Source organism: Zonotrichia leucophrys, chromosome 12 (genome assembly GCF_028769735.1).
Source record: "Zonotrichia leucophrys gambelii isolate GWCS_2022_RI chromosome 12, RI_Zleu_2.0, whole genome shotgun sequence".
NCBI lineage: Eukaryota > Metazoa > Chordata > Aves > Passeriformes > Passerellidae > Zonotrichia > Zonotrichia leucophrys.
The window spans coordinates 18,783,390-18,795,343 of NC_088182.1; the positions used below are offsets into that span (position 1 = coordinate 18,783,390).

Genomic DNA, 11,954 nt, shown 5'->3' on the forward strand with positions numbered 1-11,954 from the left:
GGAACACCTGCCTGCCTCCCAAGGCAGCCAGGAGGGAACAAAGGAGCACCAAGCAGAACCTTTCTGAGCCAGCTCCTGCTCTGAATTCCCTGGCAGAAGGAAGGTGAAGGGCCAGGTGAGCACCCAGGATGGAGAAGGAGGATGGAGAAGGAGGATGGCTCAGGGCTCTGCAATCCCTGAGGTCCCTCCAAAGCCAGCACAGCACAAGGTCCCAGCTGCAGCACAGGAGAGGAATCCCACCTGCAGCCTGGCATGGGACTCAGGGCAGCTCACATCCCCTGCCCTGCCACAGACCTTCCCCTTCACTTCCCTGCTCTGAGCACCGGCTCCAGCACAGCACTGAGGAGAGCATCCCCAGAGCAGACCTGGCAAACAAACCCTGCACCTTTGGGTGCGCCCAAAGGCTCAGTGCCCTGCCTGTCCTGCCAAAAAAACTACACTAAAAGAATATTGTTATCTACCACAATCCATTATAAGTGGGTTTGCTTTCTTATCATTTGTCAAAAAACAAAAAATCACCTTAATTCTAGTGAAATATAACTTTCTACATTCAGAAAACCATACCAGGAGATCAAGGCTGCAGATTGATGGGACCTGAACTGGAAGCCAATCATTTGTCTGCAGTGACTCACATCCATCCCTGACATTTCACTGTATTTCCAGGACCATTAATAGCACTCAGAAGACAAACAAACAAGATTTTATATTCCCCACGTGTGAGCAGAGAGACATCACATTCACAGAAAAAACAAAACGTTGCTGCAGTGAACCTCTGAAATTGAGGCAACCTGGACCAGTCAAGCAAAGAGAGGTTGTGCCCACCTCCCATTAAAGGATTTATTCACATTAAAGGATTTACTCACGTTAAATGTCCCATTCCTCACCTGTGACCAGCCCCAGGGAGGCACTGAGCTCTGCTGACCCCAATGTGCTGCTCAGCCCTGCCCAGGCCCAGCGTTGCCCTGAGCACTGAGCTCCCCCCTGGCCCTGGGAAGGTCCCACCAGCCCCTCCTGGGACACTCAGGTCCCACTGCCACCTCCCTGGTGAAGGTACCACCCCACAGCTGTGTCTCATTAACTCAGTGATTACCAACAGCTGCTCTGCTCTTGAGATGCAGTCAGAACTTCAGAGATGATTCTTTGGTGACACAAGAGCTGGGTGGCTTCAGCCCCATCCGTGTCCCAGCTCACCAGGTGTGTTTCCTTCTGCACAGGACCCACGTTTTCCCACCTCATCCCTTTACCACTTTTCTTGTTGTCCTTGATGTCCCTGGCCAGATTTAACTCCAGCAGGGCTTCAGATTCCCCAACAGAATCCTGTCTGAGGACAATCTCCCTGTGCTCCCCACAGCTCCATGTTCCACACCCAAAAGCAGCAATTAAAAGCTCCCAAGTCACCTGCAGTCATTGTGAGCCAGGAGAAATCCAGCAAAGATGGAAAACCCTGACAAACATCAACTCCCAGCTGCATCCCAAACCCTGCAGAAGGCCAGGAGATTGCTTCCCCACCTTCCCCTGCTGCTTTCTTTGCCTCATTACAGGATGAAGTGAATTCACATTTAGCAAATCTGAATTGCTGTGCTGCAGTTACAGATGTATGACATGCAGGCCTTTGTCTCCACTTGTGTTTGCCGGGGAAGTCTGACTAGAAATCTTATTAACATGCAAATAATGTATATTATATTTCAATCAGTCGCTATAGAGAGCTGCTCAGTGGCAGCATTTTTCTTATCTAGCACAGCAGTAGCACTCACTCCGTCTGCTCAGACACCTCGCAGCAGAATAATTCCTTTCCTGCGAACATTTTAAAACGGCACCACTTGAAAAGAAACTTTCCCTCGGCACTTCAAGACAAAAACTTCGCTCATGAATCTTCAGCTGCGTTCGCGGCAGCCCTTCCGCCGTCTGGGGAGAGGCAGGAGGAGCGGAGGTGTTGCCACTGGAAACAGTCCCACGCTCCAGATGTGGCTCCGCAGCTGAGCAGGGAGAGCGGGGCCAGCAGAGGGAGCACGGCCCGGGAGCGGGAGCGGGATGGGGACCGGGATGGGGATGGGGACGGGGACCAGGATGGGGACCGAGATCAGGACCGGGACCGGAACCAGGATGGGGATGGGGATGGGGACCGGGATGGGAACCAGGATGGGGATGGGATTGGGATGGGGACCAGGATGGGGATGGGAACCAGGATGGGGATGGGAACCAGGATGGGGATAGGATTGGGATGGGGACCGAGATGGGGATGGGGATCAGGACAGGGACCGGGATGGGGATGGGGACTGGGATGGAGATCAGGACCGGGATGGGGACCAGGACAGGAACCAGGATGGGGATGGGATTGGGATGGGGACCAGGATGGGGATGGGGTCAGGATGGGAATTAGGACAGAGACCGGGATGAGGATGGAGATGGGGACGGGGACCAGGATGGGACCATGATCAAGACTGGGATGGGGATGGGGGATCGTGATCAGGCCAGGGACCGGATCAGGACCAGGATGGAGATCGGGACTGGAATGGGGATCAGGACAGGGACCAGGATCAGGACTGGGATGAGGATGGGGAGGGATGGGGATGGGAAGGGATGGAGGCTCCCCTGGCGTCACAGCTCCACACCCGACAGGACACAACAGCCGCGAATAAAATCCCCAGTCGGGCACTCAGATTCTGCTGGGAAAACAGCTCTGTTCTGCAGCACTTCACCCTCTTCAAAAGTTTTGGCCTTTTTGCAGCAGACTCAGCTGTGAAGCCAGGCTGGGAGAGCTGGGGGAGCTCACCTGGAGAGGAGAAGATCCAGGGAGAGCTCAGAGCCCCTGGCAGGGCCTGAAGGGGCTCCAGAAGAGCTGGAGAGGGACTGGGGACAGGGATGGAGGGACAGGACACAGGGAATGGCTCCCACTGCCAGAGGGCAGGGATGGATGGGATATGGGGAGGGAATTCCTTGCTGTGAGGGTGGGCAGGCCCTGGCACAGGTGCCCAGAGCAGCTGTGGCTGCCCCTGGATCCCTGGCAGTGCCCAAGGCCAGGCTGGACAGAGCTCGGAGAAGCCTGGGACAGTGGGAGGTGTCCCTGCCATGGCAGGGGTGGCTTTGGATGATTTGTGGTCCCTTCCAACCCAAACCAGCCTGGGATTCATTCTCTGATTTTAACATTATTAGTTTTTCCTGCCACAAACCACACAAACAACATCATTAAAGTCAAACAAGTTGGTTTAGAGCCACGAGGGCACCCAGGATTTTAAGAGGCTTGTTTGTCTCAAGTGTGCTGTTTAACACAAGCATTTCTCAGCCCAGCTGAGCAGCCCATTAGGAGAAGATCATTAACTCTGACTTGCCCAGCTGTAAAAGAGACATCAGTCCCCCTGCTCCTTGTGCCAAGGGCAGAGAACAGGGCACAGCAGGGACTGAGACACCTCCTGCTCCTGTCCTCAACCACAGGGCAATGACCATTAACAGCAACAATTCCTACCCACATTTCTGGGCAGCAAAACCAGCATCTCCCACTGTAGCACAGTAGCTAAAACAGCTGAGAATTCCAGTATTTCAGGAAATGCTATGAAGGATCTGGAGAGGAATTCCTAGCAAGGAATATGGGAAGAGAGCAGCCCAGGGACAGGTACCCAGCAGGCAGCAGGATGCACCATCACATCCATCTCTTCCAACCATGCTGCTCTGCTGCACCACAGCCTGCTCACACTGTCTCCATTTCCAATTCCACAATTCTGCTGAGAAAAACAGTGCAATTAGGCAGGGACACGGGCAGAAAGGAATTATGACAACCTCATTCACGGGCTCGCTGAGCTAAGATGAAAGGCAGGAACGCTGGCAGGTACAGCCTGGAAGTATCTGCAGGCTGCAAAACACACCAAAAAAAGGTGCAATTAACATAATAGAGAGGGCCTGAGTCGGAATGATGGGATCAAATTAGAATAATGCAAGTGTGGGCTGCACATCGGGAATTACTTCTGACCTGCAAAATCCACTTACCTAAGCAGCTTCCCACACACCTCCTTGGGGCCTGGCATGGCATGACCTCCCTGCACCTGCACGCAGGAGCCTGGGGCAGAGCACAGGGAACAACCCCCTGGGACAGGCTACCTGCTCTGGGGACAGCTCTGGGGACAGCTCTGCCCAGACTGGGGATCCAACCCCGGCTGAGCCCCCAGAGTGGGGATCCAACCCCGGCTGAGCCCCCAAACTGGGGATCCAACCCCCGCTGAGCCCCCAGAGTGGGGCAGCTCTGCCCAGAGTGGGGCTGTGGCCCCAGCTGACCATGAGCTCCAGGCACATTCAGTGCTGCTCTGTGGGTCTGCAGCACAGCACAGACACCACCCTGAGCAGTGCCAAGCAGGGGCTGCTCCTCCTGCTCTCAGGAAATCCCTGGAGGGAGGCTCAGCCTCTGCACCCACTCTGGGCTCAGCTCAGCACCCCTGACCTGCACATCAACAGCCAGCTTCTTCTGCTAGGTCTAAAAAATCAAATCAAGCTTTTTGAGATGCTGCTGGCAAGGAGGATTTAAGAATTTACTATTTCAATGTTAATAATTTAGTCCCCTATCAGTATGCTGAAGGAAAACACCTTGAAATGCCTGGCTCTTTTTCTTTCAGAGCTCTGTGATCTGCCCTCAAATCAGCTCTTCCTGAAGACACTTTTTTGGGTGTGCTGTATTTTGCTTCAGGTTTTCAAAAGAGCTGCAACTGATTTTTTTTTTTTTTTTTTTTTTTTACCAGAACACACCTTCCCTAAGGACTGAAGGAGCCTTGTCCTCCTGCTGAGCAAATAACCAGGGCAAGGAGGCTGCCGGGTCCAGAAATGTGCATGTCTGTTCCTCAGCTCCTCCCAAAGGTTTGTCACTTGGAGGGGACAAAGCTCAGCATCCCCAGCCAGCAGGAAGCTCAGAAGCAACACTGACCCCAAAACATTGCCTGGTGCACCAACCCAAACCTGCCAAGCTCTACAAGAGGAGCCAAGGACAGACGGAGGTGCTGCAGTGGCAGGGGCCGTTCTTCCCCAGGGGCCATCCTGCTCCCCTCTGCTCTGGTTTCTGGTAAAACCCAGCCAAGATTGGCACCACAGAGCAGGAAAGGCCTTCCCTGCCCTCCTTGGGTGGGGACAGTGCCCTGCTGGGAGCTCCACACCTGCGTGTGCACAGAGCAGCACATCCAGGCTGGCCTGGAGGGAGGGAGGGAAGGGAGGTTCAGACCTGGCCCTCAGGAATCTCACCAGCCCCTAGCATCCATGCACATTTCCAGATCTTTGCCAGAAGTGCATCTCTGGAAGTGTTTTGCAGTTTCCTCGAGAGTGAATTCACAAGGAAGGCCATCAAAGCAGCAAGGAGCACTAAAATGCACTTTGTGCTCAAAGTTCAGAACACAACTGCAAAGTTGGGAGGCTCAAAAGCTGCGCTCTGGGTCAGCACAATGAAAAGCTTCATCAGAGGAGGATTCCACATGCAGTGAGTCCTGGTAATTCTCTGGCACTGCTCTGCTCTAAATGGGACAAGTTTACTTCAGGTTTCGGAACCGTCTTTAAAGCTATTGTGTTACAGCATGGGTTACTTTCTGCTACACTGGTTTTCCTCTCTCAAAACAACACCTATTTCTGCTGCTCTCTTTCTGTACCATGTCCTCCCTCCCCACTCTGACTTCCCAGGAACTTTATTGATAACCAGCAGTCTGCTCTGTCATCCCTGTGCTCCTGGCACCCCCTCCCTGCCTTGGTTTATTGATTATACAGCATACATCAGCTTGCAAATGAATTTGTCTTTATGTGTTATCATTTAGCTGAATGTTTAGCAGATATTACATACCAGAATTTGCCAATATTTCAGAGATCCAAAATAATTTAGCTGAGTTTAGTTAGCAAGTTCACATCTTCTTAAACATCCTCACACTATTGATTTCCTTCAGCCTGCCAGCAGCACAAATGCCTGTTCTAAGGGATGCTCCCCCCTGTGCTGCTGTCCAAATCACAATATTGACCCCAAAATGAGGGCTTCAAAAGCAAAAGCACTCCCTTCAGTGTGAAACCCTCACTCTCAGGGCTCAGCAGTCCCACTGTTCCAGTTATGGATTGAAAATGAAGCAAACAGGATGCTTTTAAGTTATTGGAGGCGCAAGTTTCTGCGCAAAGCTGGAATTACACCATCCCTGCCTGCTACAGGGCTGACAGGACACACAGCACCCTGCAGGAATAACCTGCTCACCCTGGACTCCGCCTGTGCTTCCCTCATGGATGCATTCCTCAGCAGCTGAGCCAGACAAACACACAGAGGCGCATCCCTGTAAGAACTGCCCTGGCACTGCAGACTCCAGGCACAAACCACACTGGGGAAACAGGAGCCAGCAGCAGCGCTTCATCTCCATCCCTGCTGCCAGGCAGGCAGAAGCTGCCCAAGCAGGAGGCTCCTGGAGCAGCTGCTGGGCTCCTCCAGTGGAGCACACAAACACAAACACGCTGCTGCTGGAGCGCGGGAGGGAGGGAGATGGGATTTGCGTCATTCACACAGCCTGTCTCAGCAAAGGACATCTCTGGAGGCAGAGAAAACAAGCCCTGCTGGTCTCTACACTAATGCAGAGTCTGCTGCTGAGGCTGTGCAGGGCAGCTCAGCCACAGGCCAAGTCACAAGCTGCCTTATGTAGGGCACAAGGAGCCTTCACATGTGACTGTCGCCAGAGCAACAACTTGAGCTGCTCCCTGCACACCTCAGAGCCCAGCGGCTCCCAGACACTCTGGGGGTGTCCCACAGCTCCAACCCGGGGCTGCCGTGGCCCAGAGAACAGAACCAGCCCCAGATTCAGTTAAAAATAAATCAGCCAGGCCAGGTGCAGAAGTCAGAGCCGCAGACACAGCCCTTCAGACTGCTCTGTCTCAGCAGACAGCTCTGCTCTGCCTCCTGCTCTGCCTCTCCGCAGGCACCTTCTCCACGGAAAAGCAGCAGTTTTTAACTTGATTAGGATAAGCACAAACATCCCTCCCTAACCTGCGAGGGGCCAGTGTTGAGCTCTCAGACACACAAAACTGTCCCTGTATAGATGGGAGAAAATGCAGTGCATTTGGGTTTACACCCCAAAAAAAGTGCATTATTGAATCACACCGAGGAGCTGAGCTCTAGAAGCTCTTGCTGCTTCTCAAACATTAAATGAAATGGATTCACTCAACATTAGTCTTATGCAACTCAGAGTTAAACACCTTAATGAGTTAAACACCTATTGTTATCTTCCTCATGCTGATTCATCACACCAGACAAAGCCTCCTTATCAACTATTCTCATTTTCCACCAGTGCATTGTAATGTTGATTTGCTCTCAGCAAATCTTTGTAAAATCAGTGAGACCACCCCCAAACCTTTTTTGGTCTGTCCTTGTAGGATGAGCAGCACACCTGCACCTGCTTACCCAGCCCTCTGCTCCTCCCTCCCTTCTTCCATCAGCAACTGGCACAAAAGAAACTTTTTTCCCACTCTGGGATTTTCTGGAAGTGCATAAACCAGCTTATTTTTATATATTTATATGCACACTATTGGACTAAGTTTCTTTCTTTGAGGAGTTTATGTCCAGGCTCATTAACAGTTCCCCTCCTCACAAGCCACAGAATTTCTATAACCACACCAGCTTTTCCAAATTATTTAAGCAGCCTTCACCTGTATATTCCTTCCATTGTAAGAACGGAAAACTTTTAGGACTCGTGGGGATTTTGTTGTTTAGGTTGTCAGATTTTTTTACTATCTTTTATTAAGACCTAACCATAGCCATATTATCTAGTATAACTTTTTCCATACTTCCTTTTATACAAGTTAACCACATCGGGCAATATGGGAGCCCTGTCAGGAGCCACAGCCTCCTCACTCAGGGGGAGCTGCTGCAGGACAGGAGTCCAAGCAGTTTAGAAATGTTGGTCAAGTCAAGGTACAGGACAAGTTCTAAAAGCCCTGGTGTATTTGACTAAGAGAAGCCCAGGTTCCTTTAAAAAGGATTCCATTATTTTTAGCTTTGAAGTCCAAAAGTGTCAGGAGAAGCAGTGGTCACTGCCCATTCCAGCATCACTGGCACCTGACACTGAACTTCAGCAAAGGGATCCTCATGCTCATCCACATATCCCCCAGGTGAGTGGGACAATTGGGTCAGGGGAAACTGAGGCTGAGCTCCTGAGAGCAGAGCTCCAGAGCCCTGGGACCTGCAGGCTGGGCTGCCAGGAAGCTGAGGGAACCGTGGGGCTGGGAGAAGCCTTTAAAACAAGGGTATTATTCTCTATTTTCCAGGTTGGAGACTTCCTCCATCTTTTGTATCCAGCCAGAGAATGAAGTGATGCCATGAGTGGCTCCTGCCCTGCTCTGGACAGCGTGGGGCCTCAGCAGCCACAGCACAGCCCCTGTGCCAGGCCCACGGGTGTGACACAGCCACCCAGCCAGCCAGGCAGGCAGGGCAGAGCCGAAGGGGCTCCCTCCCACGGAGAACAGTTCTGGGGGAGGAGAGGGGACAGCAGGACTGAAGGTGGCCCTGAGGCTCCCCAGGCAGGCACGTGGGCAAAGGCCCCGCCAGCTGCACAGGGCTGGCTCCCAGCTCCCCACTAAGCCCCCAGGCTATGCCTCAAAGCAATACAACTCTGCCATAAATATCCCAGATTAATTCTGATCCCAGCATCAAATCCACTTAAGAGACTTAAAAGCCTCCGAGTGCCCAGAGCTGCCTGCCCAAGGAGGGCTCTGCAAATGAGTCCTGGGCTGCAGAAGAGAAATATTATCAAACAAGGCAAGCCATTTGTACAATTTTTGGTAATGTCGTTTACAAGAGACAAATGGGACAAGATAGCTGAGTTGACATCTTGTACTACAGGCACAGCCACAAAAATCCTCGGGTACTGGACATGGAGGCACAGGATAGGATTAGTGTAAATATTCCATGTTTTCTAGAAACACCTCTTTCTCCTTAAGAGATTGACTGACTGATTGATTGATTGATTGATAAATGACAGCATGCTCTCCAGTTTATTAAAGGAGCTATTTACTTTCAGAGAGACATCTCTGTTTATAAAAAAGACTAAAGTGATTACCCCAGCATCACAGGAAAAGAAGCCCTGTTATCACTGACTGGCCAGGGGCAAGGCTTGGGAGCAGGAGCAGGCAAAGGGGACACTGAGTGACCAGCGACCCTTCTGAAGCCACAGCAGCACTGAGCAAACGCTGATCGGAGCTCCAGCACCGCCGGCTCCGAGCACGGCAGCGGCGGCAGCGGCGCTTCCCCCGTGCGGCGGCAGCTCCCGGGACATCCCTGCCCGGCACCGCTCCCCGGAGCGCGATGCTGCCGAGCCCAGCGGGGCTGCCCGAGCCGCTGCCCCGGCCCCGGCAGCTCCCGAGCGAGCGAGCGGCGCCTCCGGCAGCGGGACGGGCACCCCGGGCACCCCGCTCGGGCCGGGGCTCGCCCTCGCTCTGGCGGTGCCGTATCCGCATCCCGGGGCTGGCCGGGAGCCTTCGCGTCTGTATTTATAAACCTGAGGAATTCGAGAGCGGCGGATCACAAACAGCCCATTGTGCTGTGTCAAGCAGCGAAGTGGGCTCGTAATCCCATGCATGCTTTTCCCACTCCGCTCCGGGAAAGCCAAGCCTTAAATACTTTTCCAGAAGTAAAAACACGCCGGGAAAGCGCCGAGCTCAGTTCTTGCTATTCCCGAATCCCGGCTGCTTCGGAACGGCGCAACTAAGCGGCTTTCGCAGCGCTGGGGAAACGCAGACGATTAATTACAGCTTAGAGAGGCTGGAATAGATGCGGCAGCCGGCAGCGAAGGCGGCCCGAGCGTGGCGAGTGGCGCTGGCCCGGGCCAGCCGGCCGGTGGCGAGCGGCCAATGTTTACTGACCCCGGGCCGGGTCACTTTCGATAGCGGCCGGAGCCGGGGGCCGCTCTGGGCAGCGCCCGGGGCATCTCCGGGGGGCGGGCGGCTCCCCTCGCCGGGTACCCCCGCTCTCGGAGCGACCAGCAGCTAACACGTACGGGGAGAAGGGCAGGGCTCGCCCCGCTGCTCCCAGCCAGCGAGCTCCGCCACCGCGGCTCTGCCCGGGGCATCCCCCGAGCGCCGCGGGGGGACAGCCGTGGGCACGGCCGGCGGGGCAGCCGGGGAGCTCCGGCTCGAAACCCCCCGGGAGCCCGGCCAGGGAGCGAGTGAGACACGGGCACCGAGGCTGGGGCCACCCTGCGCACCCATCGCTCTCCCCCGGGCCGCCCGGGGCACAGCCCGCAGGGAGTCCCGCTGCCGCCAGCCTCGGGCGGCCGAAGGCGGGAGGGGAAAGGGAAGGGAAACCCCGCTAGGGAAACCCCCTGCGCGACAAAGGGGCAAAGAAAGGCGGACAGCGCTTACTTCTCGTGCCTGGCGTTCTCCTGGATGGCGCTCAGCACCCCCGGGGGCGCGGGGGGGACGCCCTGCTGGAGCCGGCATGTGGCCAGGTGCCGGTGATGCTCGTCCTGCAGGCAGGCGTTTTCGTGGTACAACTTGGCCACTTGCTGCTCCAGCTCGTCTATCCTCCGCTTCTGCTTCTCCAGCAGCTCCTGCTGCGTCTCGATAATCTTGTTCAGCTCCTTCAGGTACTCGGCCGCCTTGCTGGGGTTCTCGGCGGGGCTCTCCATGGCCGCCCCGCACCTCCGCGGCGCGGGGGGGGCAGGCGCCGGCCAGCGCGCTCCGCTGGCAACTTAAGCGAGAGGGGAGGAATAAATAGCCCGGCGGGGAGCGGCGCCCCGCGGCCCCGCGCGTCCCCTCCTAGAGCCGCGGCTGCCCGGGCGGGCGGCGGCCCCGCGCCGCCATTGCTGCCGCTCGGCCCCCGCCGCCGAGCGAGGGCAGGGCCGCCGGCCGGGGGAGCCGGAGCCGCCGCCGGAGCCGCCCGGAGCCGCCCGGGCCCCGCCGCACGGCGCTGTCCCCGCGCCCGTCCCGCCCTGCCCGAGCCGCAGCCGGGCTCGCCCGTCGCCTGGCAGCGCCCGCGCCCCCGCCGCGCTCGGAGCCGGGCATGGGCAGGGGCGCGGGCCGTCCCTGCGCCGGGCCCGCCGCTCCCCGCCTCCCCCGCCGCCGCCGGGATGCGCTTAAGTAACGGCGGCCGCTCCTCCGGGGGGCCGGCGGGGGATCGGCGAGCGCCCCATCCGCGCACCGCATCCCCAGCTCTGCATCCCATCCCTGTATCCCGTTCCAGCATCCCATCCCTGTATCACATCCCAGCATCCCATCTCGCATCCCATCCCCGCATCCTATCCTTGTATCTCATCCCTGTATCCCATTCCAGCATCCCATTCCTGCATCCCATTCCAGCATCCCATCCTTGTATCTCATCCCTGTATCCCATCTCCAAATCCCATTCCCGCATCCTATCCCTGCAGCATCCCATGCCCGCGCCCCATCCCGGCGCGGCTCCGGCCCCGTTCCCCGCGGCGGGAGAGCCCCGGGAGCGGTGCGGGAGCGCTCTCGGGAGCGGGGCCCGGGGCGGCGCGGGGAGCAGCGCGCTGTGCGCGGAGGCGGGCGGGGACCCGGCCTGCGGGACCGGAGCTGTCCCTGCCACAGCTGGGGAGGGCTCCCGTGCCGGGGGGCAGCGGGGGTGGCCCCCCGAGCCGGGCGCCCCAGCAGCACGCCCCGAGTCAGGCAGCAGAGCCCTCCGCCTCTCCCGTCAGCATCCCTGGCGTTAAAACCTCTGTTGGCGAAACGCTGCTTCCCTCTAAGGATGCATCAAGCCAAGAAAAGTTGCTGAGGTTTTGGGTCCTGTATCATCCCAAGTGTGTGTTGGGAATGCTTGTGAGAACCGGGAGTAGGAAAGGGAAACGGGGCGATACTGCAGGAAGAAGATAGGAAGCTGAAGACGTGATTTTCTCCTCCCTTCCTCTTTATGTCTCCTTTTTTTTTTTCCTAATTTTTCTACCTCTTCTCTCCATTTTTCCACTCGCCAAGTTTACAATTAATAAAATGTTCTTGGAGGGGTTGTTCTGCTGTCA

The 11,954-nt window shown here is 56.1% G+C and overlaps 1 protein-coding gene across 8 annotated transcripts in view; it reads right to left on the bottom strand.

The window, feature by feature from the left end:
• The window catches only part of IQSEC1 (IQ motif and Sec7 domain ArfGEF 1), a 297,702-nt gene extending 286,914 nt beyond the window's left edge, over window positions 1-10,788 (bottom strand). For 4 of the 8 annotated variants that reach the window (XM_064723778.1, XM_064723787.1, XM_064723775.1 and 1 more), the window contains exon 1: window positions 10,345-10,788. In XM_064723778.1, the coding sequence (XP_064579848.1) occupies window positions 10,345-10,610 (266 nt within the window). In that variant the 5' untranslated portion in view covers window positions 10,611-10,788. The remainder of the gene's footprint in view (window positions 1-10,344) is intronic. The other 4 variants (XM_064723781.1, XM_064723779.1, XM_064723776.1 and 1 more) reach the window with 2 other exon arrangements.
• Between the last annotated feature and the right edge of the window lie 1,166 nt (window positions 10,789-11,954).